At 39.2% G+C, this 16583-nt stretch overlaps 1 protein-coding gene across 1 annotated transcript in view; it reads right to left on the bottom strand.

Annotated features, from left to right (window-relative positions):
- The window catches only part of TRIM23 (tripartite motif containing 23), a 42350-nt gene that overhangs the window by 21002 nt on the left and 4765 nt on the right, over positions 1–16583 (bottom strand). Inside the window, exons 2-5 of the mRNA XM_075541090.1 lie at positions 9532–9694; positions 4188–4309; positions 3240–3518; positions 2509–2691 (exon numbers count right to left, since the gene is read on the bottom strand). Of these exons, the coding sequence (XP_075397205.1) occupies positions 2509–2691; positions 3240–3518; positions 4188–4309; positions 9532–9694 (747 nt within the window). The remainder of the gene's footprint in view (positions 1–2508; positions 2692–3239; positions 3519–4187; positions 4310–9531; positions 9695–16583) is intronic.

Here is a 16583-nt window from a genome sequence, read left to right on the forward strand (position 1 = left end):
GGCTTGAAGATAAACAAGCGGCCATCTAGCTCAGAAGCAACAAAGTCCACATGGAAGAACACACCAGCCTGTGTGATCGAGTGGTCCCGAAGGGATCAGTTACGAGGCATCAAAGAACAAAAAATCATATCATTGGCTGCACAACTCCATGATAGGATCGCTGAAGACAAATGGGTGCATAAGCAAATGTGGTGAAGAAAGCTGATGGTGCCCGGCTATCAAAACAGATAGTGTCTGGGGTCTTAAAGGCTTGAAGGTGAACAAGCGGCCATCTAGATCAGAAGCAAAAAAGCCAACATGGAAGAAGCACACCGGCCAGTGCGATCACGAGGTGCCAAGGGACCAGGTATAAGGCATCATGCAAAAAAAAAAAAAAAGAGATAAGTGTGTGTATGTATGTGTATATATGTGTATATGTATATATGTATATGTATATATATACCATATTAAATTAAGGGGGAAGTGCAGAGTGGAGACCCAAGGCCCAAGTGTCGGCCACTGGAGATCCCCTCATAGAGGGGGTGTTTAGGAGGAGATGGGTCAGTCAGGGTGCGGGGTAGTACCGGTGAAGAACACAGCTTTCCCCCAGATCCTGGATGCTTCCTCCCCCCAACTACCATGATCCGAATTCTACCTTGCAGGACTGGATAGGGCAGAGGTTGTACACTGGTACATATGAGGGCTAGAGGCACAGGGAATCCAGGGTGGATGATACCTTCAGGACCAAGGGTGTGAGGGGCGATGCTGGGAGAGTGGAGGGTGAGTGGGTTGGAAAGGGGGAACTGATTACAAGGATCCACATGTGACCTCTTCCCTGGGAGAGGGACAGCAGAGAAGGGGGGAAAGGAGACTCCGGATAGGGCAAGATATGACAAAATAACGATGTATAAATTACCAAGGGCACATGAGGGAGGGGGGAAAGGGGAGGGAGGGGAAAAAAAAAAGAGGACCTGATGCAAGGGGCTTAAGTGGAGAGCAAATGCCTTGAGAATGATTGGGGCAGGGAATGTATGGATGTGCTTTATACAATTGATGTATGTATATGTACGGATTGTGATAAGAGTTGTATGAGTCCTAATAAAATGTAAAAAAAGAAAAGAGGAGAAAAAAATGATTAGGGCAAAGACTGTACAGATGTGCTTTATACAACTGATGTATGTATATGTATGAACTGTGATAAGAGTTGTATGAACCCCAATAAATTGTTAAAAAAAAAAAGAAAGGGGGTGGTGCCTGGTTATCACCAAGAATAACATCTGGGGTTTTAAAGCAAGCAGCCATCTAAGTGAGATGTCAGCTAAGTCCACAGGGAAGAAGTAAATTAGCCTGTGTGTTCCAAGGTTTGTAAGTAATAAAATCCAAGACTTGAGGAGGGCCAGAACTTTAATTCTGAGCACCCAGTTTGCAGAAAGCTATGGATGACAGTGAAAGCCCCTTTGACTAATATTACATTTATTCTAGTTTGTTTTCTGCTTTCCTTTGGACTTATATTTTTCTTTTTTATTTCATTATTGTTGGAGAGGGTAATAATGTTCTTTTTATGAGATCCAAGCTAGAGATAGTACCTAGATTAAGAGTTGTTAAGGCTTATGGCAGGGGAGACTGGGGTGAAATGGGAAGCTAATAACAATAAGTACAAAAATGAAGAAAATGGTCTAAAATTGATTGTGGTGATTACTGCACAATTTTAAAAGTATATTCAAACCATTGGCTTATATGTCAATAAACCGTTTTAAAAAATACTTCATGACAAAATAATAATAATTTTACAATTATCAAGGGTAAATGGGGCTGACGGGGAGGGAGGGGAAAAAAAGAGTAGCTGATACCAAGGGCTTAAGAAGAAAGCAAATGTTTTGAGAATGATGAGGGCAACAAATGTACAAATGTGCTGACATACAATGGATGTATGCATGGATTGTAATAAGAGTTCTATGAGCCCCCAATAAAATGACTTTAAAAAATTACTTCAGTGGTTCCACAAAACCTTAAACTTATAATTATAATACAGTAACTCCACTTTTAGAATATGCAGAGACAACTGAAAGCAGGACACAGGCGCAGACCGGCATACCTATGTATTTTGTGGCACTCTTCGCAATAATGAAAAATGGAAATAGTCTAAAGGTTAACCAAGCGTAGAATGCACAAACACAATATTCATAAATAAAAAGAAATATTACTCAGCCATAAGGAGCAAATGTTTGATATATACATCCACCACAGTAAAAATCCTTGTAAAATCCCAGTTTAGACATCATTTCTTTAGGAAGTATGCCTTAATCCACCTAAACTGTTTGCCCGCTTACATATCTTCCCCACAAAATGAAGTTACCATACTTTAAACTGCCTCCCTTCCATAGCTAGCTCTAAATTCAAAAAAATCAGAGATGTGTTTAAAAACTTATTCCCAATGACTAATGCAGTGATGACACATTGTTTCTACTCAATAAATGCACAGGTCAACGGGCAGGAAGGGAAAGAAAGAAATTTCTTAAAAACCCATACATGTTCTGTGTGGGCCATTCCAATTCCATCTTCCACTATTTGCTCTCCTCCTTCAATATGCTGAACAATTCCAACTAATTTTCTTGAATAATCTGAAATTTCTTCGGTAAAGGTCCGTATGCAGTGAGCCATATCTAAAATTGAAGCTCGGATCTGATTAGCTTCTGGTTCCAATACTGAATGCTATGAAACACAACATAATGATAGAAGAATTACAATATTGACTAAGGATATTTAAACAGTTTAAAATTTTTTCTACTAAAAAGCTTAAGCCACTAGTAGCTTTATACTACATTTCGGGGAGGAGGGGAATCAAAAACTTTTTAAAAAACTAATTCCCCTAGAACCTTTTATTAAAAATAAATAATTTAAAACTTGGAAGTCCATCATTTATCACTACAAAAGAAACCAACATAATACTCTAAAATTGTATGAGTGACAATTCAGCAGCAGATACCAATGTTGTCAAAACAATATGGCCCATTATTTAAAATCTGCATACAAAGACTTGTTTTCTGTGAGAAAGTTATTTTCAGTAAAGAAAGCATCATAAAGGCTCCCTGAAATTTTTCTTCTGACATTCAGAAACTAAACCTCTCCTTTCTTTTCAAGCTACCCATCCCAGCTTGTTCACCATGTAACTCCTTCTTCCTCAAGGTCTATTTTCAACATCATTCTCCACAGTGAGAGCCAACAGTGGGCTGTAAACAGTCATTTGATTAACCTCATACCTTGTGACCTTGGTGTTTCCCATATTCTTTGCAGACACAGCACATCAGTGGGCTAGCTTGACAACCTTCTTCCAAGCAAACAAACTCAATGGCATGCACCTGGTGCTGAGAGCACATGGTTTTCTCATGAGGCTTATCGGCTAGAGGAACACGCTTGTGCTTGGCTAGTGTCTTTGTAGAGTGAGTCACTTGGGAACACTCGGAGCATAAGTGAGTTGCGCAGACAGTGCAATATACTGACGCAACATGAGCTTCATCCTCATCGCAACGAATGATGCTCTGACAAAGAAAAGGTTAATGTTGTAAAACTAAACACCAACGATTGTCGCACGATATATTTTAAAATATGAAACCAACATTTACTGAGAAGTCTTAATACATACCAATATAATAGTAACTAAGTACATAGGTCCTGAGAAAGCACTGATTTTTAAGACTGATTACCTCTAAGACCAAAGCTAAAACTGTTTGCATAAAGTCAGGGCAAAGATAATCATTCACCAAACCCTGTCTTGATGTGCACTTTAGTTCACTTTTCAGTTCTTCGTGCCCATAGGGAGGTTAGAAGTCCTAAGACTTTAGGATACACCTACTTCTTTAAAGATTGACATGATTATGTATAGGGATGACAGACACACATGTCTTCAAAGCACGTAAGACGAGGCTTGCCTCCCTTGCCTTGGAGGAGCGCCACAGCCACACTTCTTCCCAGAGACAGTGCTGCACCAAAATAGACTTTGGCACAGTATTTTCATTGAATTTGTTTGGTTTTACTTTTGTTCTCTTAAGGTTATTTCAGCCTCAACATATGTCAGGTAACTTGAAAGTTATGAAAAGTTATGTTTATGAGCATATACTTGGTGGATCAGTCACTATAATGTGCTCAGAATGACAAATATCTAAGAGAAAAAACATGTTTATAAATATTTCGCAAAGTTCAATCAATACCTCTCCAGATATCCCAATGGCTTCTTCAGCTGCTCCATACTGACCGATATGTCCATTCTGCAGCCGTTCTAAAAGCTCCAATAAAGCAAAGTTTTTTTTCAATCCCCAGACACCTGAATCTCCTAAGGTTTAAAAAACAAACCAAACTAAATTTAAAGTAGTGGAATTTCAAATATCTTACTCCATATCCTTCACTACTAATTTCTAAGTGATACTTAATAATCACTAATAATGTCTAAACTTTTAAAACCAAAACTTCCCTATTTTACTTTGTGTGAACAATTTCAACTGTTTATTTCTAATATTCTCTCCCCGCAAAGCAAAAGTACCCCTCACTATTTCAAGCAGAAAATTCTTTAAAATTATGTTTTTTCTATCAACTAAATTTTAAAACTATTTTGTCACAGACTTTTTGCTCTTTATACTAAAAATGTGCTTCCAAATATATTCTTTTTCCAGAAGACTACAATACATTTTACATTGCAACCAATGAAAACATACATGTATACAACTGAAACAAACATTTCGGCTGGTATATTTTTAAAAAAATCTTTACCAGTAGTATGCAATGCACTATTTTTATTCTATTTTTTAATCTGATGTTCCTTACCAGTTCAACTGATTTCACAACCAAGTAAGTTAGGATCTATATGTGAAAATCATGGTACTAAAGATACATTTCAACCCACAATGCTCCATTTGTAAGAAAATTGAAATTAGAACAGCTGAAGATATTTTCCCTATCCCTTCTGTAATATGTAGCAATAAATTATTAAAGTCCTACATAAGTCCTCACAGAGCCTCACACCAAAGCAAGACAACAGTCTCCATGGCCAATGCTGCTTCGTCAGTGCACATACATACATGCATCCCTTGCCTGAACTCAGAAAGGAAGATCCTTTTGTGATAGATGCTGAGCGTTTTTAGAAGACCTCTTTCCCGAGTACCTTCATGCAGTCCACCCAGCACAGCCCTGCCATCCCCAAAAGGTTTCCCCTTCAGTGTTCTAATTTCTGGTATTTATTCTACAATAACCTGGGTTCTATCTACTCTATTTTTATAAAGGTGTAAAGCATATACTAAATGAGTCCTTTATATAACTGTCATCATAAAAATTCCGCAAACGTTCAATGCTTATACAATGATATAGAAACAAACTCCTAGATCTGCTTCCTCGAATAAGAATTATATGCAACTGTCAGCACAACTATAAAATTTCAGTGGTTTAAAAATGCCAACAAAGATTTATTTTTTGTTTATGCAACACCTCAGCAGCTGGCGAAGAATTGAGAGGCTCTTTGTCCATTGTCCTCCCTCAGAGACACAGATCTTTGAGCCTCCTGCCCCCAAGCCATCTCTAGCCAAAGCAGCAGGGAGAATAACTTATGGCAAATAGCCATGACCCTCCTCTTAAGTGCTCAAGTGGTGACCACCTCACTCTGGCCACATATCACTATTTAAGAGAAAGTCACACAGCAATGTCTACTGATAAGAAGGCAAGAAAGTGCAATTTTACAATGTGAACAGAGGGAAAGGAGAAATACTAATGAAAAGTATTAGTAACTACCACAAATAACTACTGATGCTCTTCTTGGGCTTAAACTCTCATTATGGCCTTTCACAGCAACGATGGTTTTATTCTCCAGAAGGAAAAATTATAAAGGACTTTATACTTTTTAAAATATTTTCAAATTTTCTATAATATGAACGAGAGGGTACCCCCCAAAACCCGGAATTTTATTTTTCAAAGTTATGTTAAAAATTTTTTTTACAAAACAACCTTATCATCTTAAAAGCACTCTCATCACCTATTTGTCAAATCTGCTATTTCATTCTTGGAAACATTTTCAAATGCATCTGTTTGGATGGCTGACAGCTCCTCCCTCATTTTTTTTTTCTTCACCTCTTCTACGTCCTCAAGTTACTGTCCTTTCACGTCCCTCTTCATTCACGGAAATAAAAAGAAGTTACATGGAGCAAGGTCAGGGGCAAAAGAGGCATGCTGGTTTTTGCCAAAATTTGACAACGGAGATGGCTGCGTGAGCAGGTGCATTGTCCCCCATCTGCCACAAATCAGATCTTTTTTGTTGCACACTTTTACCACAATCTTTTCAGAACCTCTAAATAGAAAGCTTGATTAACAGTCTCACCTGGTGGAATGAACTCCGTATGCACTATGCCCCTCATATCAAAAATCCAAATGAGCATTGTCTTGATCTTTGACTTCACTTGAAAAGCTTTTGGGGGACAGGGTGATGATGGAGTCTTCCACAGGCTTGATTGATGTTTGCTTTCAGGATTGTAAGAATGGCACCATGTCTTGTCATCAGTAATGACCTTGGGGAAAAAGTCTGGGTGGCTTTGGAACTGTTCTTTCAAAGCATGGGGTGTTTCCAGTCGCTCTTTTTCCTGGTCAGTCAGAACCCGAGGCAGAAATTTCCCAGCAATCCTTCTCATTCCTAAATCTTTCTTTTTCTTTTAATCGTTTTATTAGGGGCTCATACAACTCTTATCACAATCCATTCATACATCCACTGTGTCAAGCACATGTGCACATTCATTGCCCTCATCATTCTCAAAACATTTGCTCTCCACTTAAGCCCCTGGCATCAGCTTCCCATTTTTCTCCTCCCTGGCCACTCCCTCTTCCCTCATGAACCCTTGCTAATTTATAAATTATCATTTTGTCATATCTTGCACTGCCTGACGTCTCCCTTCACCCACTTTTCTATTGTCCGTCCCCCAGGGAGGAGGTCACATGTAGATTCTGTCATCGGTACCCCCTTTCCAACCCCCTCTCCCTCTACCCTTCCAGTATCACCACTCACACCACTGGTCCGCAAGGGATCATCCAACCTGGATTCCCTGTGTTTCCAGTTCCTATCTGTACCAGTGTACATCCTCTTGTCTAGCCAGACTTCCAAGGTAGAACTGGAATCATGATGGTGGGGAGGAAGCATTTAGGAACAAGAAGTTGTATTTTTTCATCATTGCTACATCGCACCCTGACTGGCTGGTCTCCTCCCGAGACCCTTCTGTAAGGGATATCCAGTGGCCTACAAATGGACTTTGGGTCTCCACTCCGCACTCCCCCCCTCATTCAAGATTTTTTGTTCTGATAATGCCTGATACCTGATCTCTTCGACACCTCGTGATCACACAGGCTGGTGTGCTTCTTCCATGTGGGCTTTGTTGCTTCTCAGCTAGCTGGCCACTTGTTTACCTTCAAGCCTTTAAGACCCCAGATGCTCTATCTTTTGATAGCTGGGCACCATCAGCTTTCGTCACCACATTTGCTTATGCTCCCATTTGTCTTCAGCAATCGCCAAAGCTTTCCTTAAAATTCACTGAACCCAGTTCCAAGATAGTCCAGATAACTTCCCCATATCTCTTCAATGGTCCATCATTGGTCTTTGAGTTCAAGTGCACAAATTTTGTCGACATTTTCATCTTATCAGGAACTTGACGGCAGTCCAAAACATCTGTCCTCAGTCAACATTTCCCCTTTTATGAAACGTGAAAACCAGAGCACACTTGAGTTTTTCCCATAGCACTGTTCTTGTAAGCTGTGTTCAACATCACAACAGTTTCTGCGGCATTTTTCCCAAGCAGGAAACAAAATTTCACAGCTGCACGCTATTCTCTTATATAAGACATCACAAAAAATGAGGTTTGAGCAAAACAACTCTTATGAAAAAATTCACTGTGATGAGAGAACCTTCCCAGGTGATGCCACTGGGTGCACTGAGTCAGAGGGAGTTGCTGGATACGCGCCTGGCAGGAAAAATGCGTACTATAAAAGCTCCGTACACCAGAGCATTTTTCCATTCCACAAAAGTGGAATCACAGCAAAACTCAAATTACAAGCCATGTTAATTACCACCTATATCCAAGGCAAGTTTGTTTGCTTTTCTAAATTGATAATGTAATAACGACAATCAAGACTAATTTCAGTATAGGATGTGATTAACACTGCCTGGTCATAAGGCTTAATTACAAATCAAGGGTAGCAACAACCACATTATGATGTTTAATGTGAAGAAGGTATTATATCCTGTCAACAAGGCACTCAACTTTTAATTCCACTGAGTCAATTCTGTGGGTTTCCAAGACAGTAAGTCTTGTCTCTACAGGAGTCAAAACCTCCTTTCTCCTATGGGGCAGCTGGTTAAACTGCTGACCTAGCAGTTCACAACCCACTGTAACCATCATGTCGTCAAGGCTCCTTCCAAAAAGGCACTGGGAGTGGGGGAGGCAGAGAAAATCAAGCCTTCATTGCAAAAGTTACGATTTCTCTAAATATAGTCTTACATAACAAAAATTGCATGATATACTATATCTAATGTAAAATGAAAAGGCAAATAAAAGAATCTAAAAATAGAGATATCATCTCACCCATTATTTCTTGGCTAATAGTAAATTAATGTTATCCTTAATAAAGCTCTTCCTGTGCTATATTAGTTGGGCAAATTGAGCAAACTACTTATTTACGTCAATCACCACCACCTTTACAACTATATTTCTTATCATTTTGAAGTTTTCCAGTTTTAAAATCTGGCTACCTTGTTGCCTATATTTGCTGGGTAAACTATTTTTAACTACTCCATTTGACACACAGCATAAAAGCATTAAAGAGATCTCAAAGCAAATAGTGTAATTGACCTGAAAAAACATTGTGACCTTAAAATACCTATTTTAGTGACATTTTCCATAGCAAGGAGTAAATGTGCACAACTTATATTACATACACATCTATAAAATCATTGTTAAAATGTAAAATTGGGAGGGGCAATCACTGCCATTGAGTCGATGACAAATGTTAATATATGCTGATATTTCCAAATGTGGTATCCAAAGTAATAACTCATTTTGAAATATATGAAGTGAAGTTTTAGAAGATACAGAGAAGTGGGAAACGCTCACCAGACTCTAGTCTCCTATTGTAACAGAAAGTCAGGGACAGTTACCACAAACTGCAGAGCACTGTGTCTCAAGGGAGCACCTAAGAACATGTTCTCACCTGTATTTTCACTACTGCCTCATTTACACTGTTGTACTAGATCACGGCTTCAGACAACTTATTTACTTTGCAATGAACATTCTTGGAATAAGGAACCTGGTTTTTTTCAGGTGTCTTACACAAATATTGAACATAAACATCTCAGATGATGAAGAGAAACTAGTAACTACGATTAGATTGATTTACATTTATAAGATGACTGTCCTTAATAGAAACCCTGGCATTCGGAAATACTTCAATTTTATTACTTTAAATATCAAGTGGGAAGACAGTTGAATTACAGAAACATTTTGAAATATTAAATAAATATCTATATATTCCTACCTAGGTCTGTCACTTGTCGATCAAATGGGCAGCGGATGGCCCTTCCGTGAAGAGGGAGGCGGGTGAGACAGTCATGACAGACCGTGTGGCCACAAAGTAGAAGACGAGGAACTTTGTCTCCTTGCAAAGAAAAGACATCTTCACATACCCCACACTCCAGCACCTAATGTTGGCAAAGGGAATGTGTAATTGAAATAGCATCGAATAAAACTTGTTAGACAAATAATTTTTCTAAAGGTACATAAACATTTAGGTATAAAACCTTAATTGCTTTTCAGTCATTCCATCTGATAGACCTTTCCAAAATTGTATGAAATCTCCTTAAAATACTAAGTCAGGGACCAATGATAAACATAAAGGAACATTAGCTTTACTGCTGGAAAATGGTGACTTGACTCTGTAAAACCTGGATCTAATACTTTAACACTAATACTTTAGCCCAGGGGTCTTCAAACTACGGCCCGCGGGCCACATGCCGCCCACCGAGGACCTTTATCTGGCCCACCGGGTGTTTTTGCCCCCCTTTGTTCTTTTACTTCAAAATAAGATATGTGCAGTGTGCATAGGAATTTGTTCATAGTTTTTTTAAAACTATAGTCCGGCCCTCCAACGGATCTGAGGGACAGTGAACTGGCCCCGTTTAAAAAGTTTGAGGACCACAGCTTTAGTCTAAGGAAGTTAAGTACTTAAACAATTTTTCTGCAAATGCCTAACCTCCATCACTAATTTGAACTAAAATAATTTTAAATTTGTGCTGGGATGACAATTTACCTTTATAAATGATAAAGAATTTACCAAAAGATGACAAGTAGTTGTCAAGTATCTTCTAGATTAAACATTTATGTAATGCCATGTCAAGAAAGACATCACTTTAAGGTTACATGTCAATTCCTTATTCCTAGTAAATAAATATGAACACACAGTTCCAACTATAAATAAGGAATGTATCCAAGGTTACATAGTCAGCCAAAAGATTGGCTATTTAAATGGTATATTCTAATTCCCTGGCCTATGAGCTTGTTATAAATAGTCCTATCATAGCAATGTAGCAATTTTGACTTATTTCTAAATATATCTGATGCATTGTACAATCCCAACTAGATTTTAAAACACCCACACTGTACCCCAAGCACATGGCTGACCTTCTACTCAATGCCCTATCACTTCGTAAGGATTCCTGGTAGGACAACACTAAGTGTTCACCTACTAACCAGTCATCATCTCAAACCCACCAACAGCTCCACAGGAGAAAGACCTGGCTAACCACTCTCATGAAATTCACAGCCTGGGAAACAGGATGGAACCGTTCTCCTCTGTCCTATAGGCTTGATTGGCAGAGAAATCAACTCCGTAACACATAAAAAGCTTCCTAACAAGTCTTTTGGATCCTATGACCCAACTATATCAGTTTATTTAAAATCTCACTGCCATCGAGGCAATTCAGGGTAAACTGCTCCTATGAGTTTCTGAGACTATAAATCTTTTCAGAAGCAAAAAGTCGCATCTTTCTTCCACAGAGCAGATGGTGGTTTCAAACTGCTGACCTTACGGATAGCAGCCCAGCTGTGTAACCTACTGTGACAAACTGTTTCTTGCTTCTTACCTTATGTTAATACTAAAGAAATAGGTAAGTAGACCTTTCTCTACCAGATTCTAATAACTTTCTATCTCAGGCCTATACTAACTGAAGGACCAGTCAAACTTTTGTTCCTCCACCTCCCAAACCCAAGTCATACAAAATAAGAATTTTTAAATACTTCAGCTAGAAACATCAGGACCTTCCTCCCATCAATACTATATGAAGTTAAAAACACAAAATGGAAAAGCCAGGGTGGAAATTAGACTAAATTCGTTAAAAGTTTAGTTAACTTTGCAATTTAGCCCTGTGCTTGAAATGCAAACATCTTTCACTGTAAATAAACTTTTAATTCATACTTGCCATGTCAGTAAGGCTCAAAAGCCCCAACGTAAGCTCATAGTACATATACCATGAAAAGAAAACTCTTGAAATATATGACAGGGCTCCCCCTCACTCCTAATATTGTTGTTAGGTGCATCATATTGGTTCCAATTGTATACAGGGGTCCCGGGCACAAAAGAAGAAAACACTGCCCAGCCCTGTGCCACCACAACTGCTCCCGTGTTTGGGCCTGCTGTTGTTGACCTTGTGCCAATCTGTCTCTTTAAGGGTCTTCCTCTTCTTTGCTGACCTCGACATCACCAAGTATAGGTCCTTCTCTAGAGACTTGTCCCTCCTGATGATGTGTCCAACCAATGTAGGGGAGACGGTCTTGCCATACTTGCTTCTAAAGAGCATTCTGTCTGTACCTTTTTCCAGATAAATTTGTTCTTCTGACAGTCCATGGTATAATCAATATTCTTCACCAATACCATTATTAAAATTCATTTTTATTTTTTCTCTCAATCTTCGCATAAATGGGAAACGACTGAAAATGCCCTGGCTTGGGTCAAGCTCACCTAAGTCTTAAAGAGCCTTTAAAGAAGTCTTCAACAGCAGGTTCCTCTGATGCAATAGTTATCTGATTGTCTGAGTGCTATTTCCATAGACATGGATTTCAGATGCACATAAAATGGAATACTTCACAACTTCATTCCTGATCCCCCACCCGACCCTCATTTACCATGATATTGCTTAAAGGTTCCGTTGTGAGGATTTTTGCTATCTTTATCTCGGGTATAATCCGTACTGAAGATGGTAGTCTTTGATCTTTATCAGTAAGTGCTTCAATCCCTCTTCCCTTTCAGCAAACAAGACCATCTGCTTATTGATTTTGTTAACAAGCCATCCTCCAATCCTAATACTGTACTTTTCTTCATAGAGCTGTTTACCTGATTTTTGTTCAAAATACAAAATGAGTATGTGAAAGATACAACCCTGATGCACATCTTTCCTGATTTTTAAACCAAACAGTATCTCACTATTCTGTCATTTGGCTGACTCTTGGCCTGTCAAGTTCTACATGAGCAAAATAAAGTGTTCTGGAATTCCCATTCTTCTTAAGTTATTCATCATTGGTTATGATCCACATAGTAAAATGCCTTTGCAAAATTAATAAAACACAGGTAAGCATACTTTTGGTATTCTCATCTTTCAGCTAAGACCCATAAAATGTCAGAAATGATCTCTCTCGTTCCAAGTCCTCTAGTAAAACTGGTTTGAGTGTCTGGCAGTGCTCTGTCAATGTACTGCTGCGACTGTTTTTAATTATGTCAGCGGAAAACTAACCTCCATGTTTGCTAACTCCTGACTCCTGTTGGATTAGCTTTTTTAGGAATGAACACATACATGGGTCTCTTCTGGTTGGTCAGGCAGCTATCTTCCAATTTTAATGGCATAGGCAAATAAGCATTTCCAATGCTATATTCCTGTGCTGAAACATTTCAATTGTTAGTCTATGATTTCCAGAGCTGTGGTTTGTTGCCGGTATCTTCAGTGCAGCTTGGGCTTTCTTTTAGTAACATTGCTTTTAGATCAGATGCCACCTCCTAAAATAGTTGAGTGTTTGCCACTTCTTTTCAGTACAATGACTGTGTATTCCTTCCATCTTTTGATGCTCCTAGTACTTTACTCACAGAATCCTTCAATAATGCAACTTAGGGCTTGAACTTTTTCTTCCTTTCTTTCCACTCGAGAGATGGAAAATCTCTTAGGGATCTTTAGTTCCAGGTATTTGCACATGCCATTGTACTACTTTTCTACAGCAGTGGTTCTCAACCTGTGGGCCGTGACCCCTTTGGAGGTCAAATGACCCTTTCACACGGGTTGCCCGATACATAACAGTAGCAAACTTAGTTACGAAGCAGCAATGAAAATAATTTTAGGTTGGGGGAGTCACAACATGAGGAACTGTATTAAAGGGTCACAGCATTAGGAAAGTTGAGCACCACTGCTCTAGAGTCACCCTTTGAAATCTAGTCAACCCTTTTACTCCTTTTTTTCAGCATTTTCTTGTGAATTAGGTGAAGTTTTACAAAGCAGATATATCAGTTTACATTCAACAATCCTTACTTTTTGGTTCAACTCATCCATTGTAATTCCTTCAATGCATCACCAGACATCACATTTCCTCTGTCTACATTTTCACCAAGCCTTCTGCGCTTTGCTGTTGAGGAAGTACTGCCTTTCTAATCTTAAAGGTCAACTAATGTAACTCGGGGGAAGTTCCGTTCCAGACCTAAAGGGTGGCTTGAGGGCTGTGGTCTTGGTGGTCCCAGCAATCCCGATCTAACCAGTAAGCCAGGTGTCTTTTCTAATTTCAGTTCTGTTCCGCATTTTTTTTCTCCCACTCTATGCAGTGGGAGATCCTTTCCAGAGCAATTAATAGTGGTAGCCCAGCACCACCTAGTTCTGGTCTCAGGATTGTGGGGAATGATATGTGTGTGTGGTATGTTAGGCCACGGGAACTGTTTCCAAATATCATGATTTTTATCATTCTTCTCTCCCCTGGGTGGGGAGAGATCACTAATTACAGCTTCAATGGCTGCTCAGTTTTTAGGACTCCAGTTGCTACTCACCGAAGTGGAATGTAGAACACCATCTTTGTAAACTGTATTATGCCAGTCACCTAGGCATCCCCTAAGACTAGTCCTTCGCCAGTGAGTCCTTCTCTCAAAACGTTTAGTTATGTCTAAAAGTTTTCATAATTTTGTCCCGACTGCTCCACCACTATCATGGATATATTTGCAGCAAAAGTAAATACTCATGCACAAATATCCTGTGTATGTACGGTATGTATGCATGTACGGTATGTGTGTATATATGTATATATATAAAGTCAGTCACGGGCATACTCTCACTCTACCTCCAACACCTGTTTAAATGTCTATCCAAGCATCTACTCATAGCTCACAATTACTGAAGGAATGTGTTTTTCACAGTATTTGTCTATGCTGCCTTAACTCTTGGAAACCTCAGAGCTTTCCCCTACCTCCATTATTTTCTGCCAACCTCCATTGTATTATATACTGCTTTCCCTTTCACCTAAGTTAACAGTTGTCTGTCTACCCTCTAGCCCGACACTCCATCTCTCCCTTCTCCTTCTCTTCCACCGTAACATCAAAGACCGTTTCTTTTAGTGTGAAAACCTTGACTTTTTAAACACTGGTCCCATATTGATCGTTTTGTGATGGAGTCCCATGCATAATCTCTTTCACATTCATTCATCTAACAAAGTGTTCTGCAAATTCAATACCAACATTGCATAGTATTCCATTTAGTATGTGCCAAAGATTATTGATCCACTCTTCCAGTGATGAACATTTAGGTTATTTCTATCTTTTTGATAATGTGAATAATGCTGCAATGAATATGGATGTGCACAGATCCAGTCATGTCCATTTCTTCCTTTCACTTTAGCTATCCTACTTTCAAGAGCCACTGTCAGTTTCTTCTGACATTCACTTTGACCTTACTTTTCTCTCTTTAATTACCTTTCGTTTTCTTCGTGTATGATGTCTTTGATGTCATCCCAGAATTTCTCTTTGGTCGACATGTCAACTCTCTTCTTGATACAGTCTCTAAATTCAGGTGAAATATAATCAAGGTCATATTTCAGCTGTCAAGAACTTGTTTTAATTTTCTTCGCTTTTCACTTGAACTTGCATATGAGCAATTGATGGTCTGTTCTGTTGTGAGGCCTTGGCCACGCTCTGATGATATTGTGTTTCTCCACTGTCTCTTTAAACAGATATAGTTGATTTGACCCCTGTGTATTCTACCTGGCAAGGTCCACTGGAATAGCCACTGGACATGTTTTTGAAAAAAGGTATTTGCTACCGATGACAATAAATGGCATATAACCACACACCCCCATCCAGAGGGAACAACAGAAACCAGAGGGGAAGGGAGACAGTGGTCGGTGTTGAGATGTGAAAATAATTAACAATCTATAATCTATCAAGGCTCCACGAGGGTTTGGGGGAGAGAAGGGGGAATAAAAAAGAGGAGCTGGTCCCAAGGGCGCAATGGAAAGTAAATGTCTAGAACAATGGAATACAGGTACTAATATGTCAGATACAACTGATGTATGGATTGTGACAAAGAGTTGTAGGAGCCCCCAATAAAATGATCTAAAAAAGAAAAAAAGTATTTGCCATTTTAATTCTTACAAAATTCTATTATGCAACCTCTAGTATCATTTCTATCACCAAGGTCAGATTTCCCACCTATGGGTCTTTCTTTTTCCTTTCCAATTTCCACATTCTAATCAAAGCACCAAAAACCAAAATCATTTCATCAAGTCAGTTTTGACTCATAGTAACCCTACAGGACAGAGTAGAACTGTCCCTATGGGCTTCTGAGGCTGTACCACTTGGCAGGAGCAGAAAGCCTCATCTTTCTCCCTCCTACCCCCATGCCCATGGAGCACCTGGTGGTTTCAAGCCGCTGACCTTGTGGTTAAAACCCACCATGGCACTAAGGCAGCCCAATGCTTAATCCATTTTCCAATCACTAGTCCTTATCAGTGCATCTTGATTACATGGGAGTATAAACGTTGGTTAAAATCTCCCATTGCTTCACCTTGGGCATGATTGTTGGGGGCATAAATAATGGTGGTCTTCCTTGTAGGTGTACAGACACTCTAATTTGACACATTGCACTTAAGGACAGCTTAAAATCTTCTCTTCAGAGATGAATGTGACACCATTCCTCTTCAATCCCTCGTCCTCAACAGAGTAGAACCAAATGACTGCCAGATTCCAAATGAACGCGTCCATTTCAGCTAATTCCTGATTTTTTGATCTTCATAATTTCCATTTCATTTTGATGACATCTCATTTTCCTAGATTCAGAGCCCATAAACTATCGTGTCAATTTTTAATGGATGTTTGCAGCTTTTCCGACTCATTTTGCATCATGCCCCATCAACAAATGAAGGTCTCAGGTTTGTTCCACAATATAGAACTTAAATTCTGATCACTCAGTTTGCTGTCGATGACACCGAAAGCCCAAAATCAAAGTGCAGAGTTCTCGGGTGGTTTAACCTCTGGGGTATGCCCTCTGATCTTGCTATCAGACAGAGTACATTGGA

This window comes from Tenrec ecaudatus, chromosome 2, assembly GCF_050624435.1.
Source record: "Tenrec ecaudatus isolate mTenEca1 chromosome 2, mTenEca1.hap1, whole genome shotgun sequence".
NCBI lineage: Eukaryota > Metazoa > Chordata > Mammalia > Afrosoricida > Tenrecidae > Tenrec > Tenrec ecaudatus.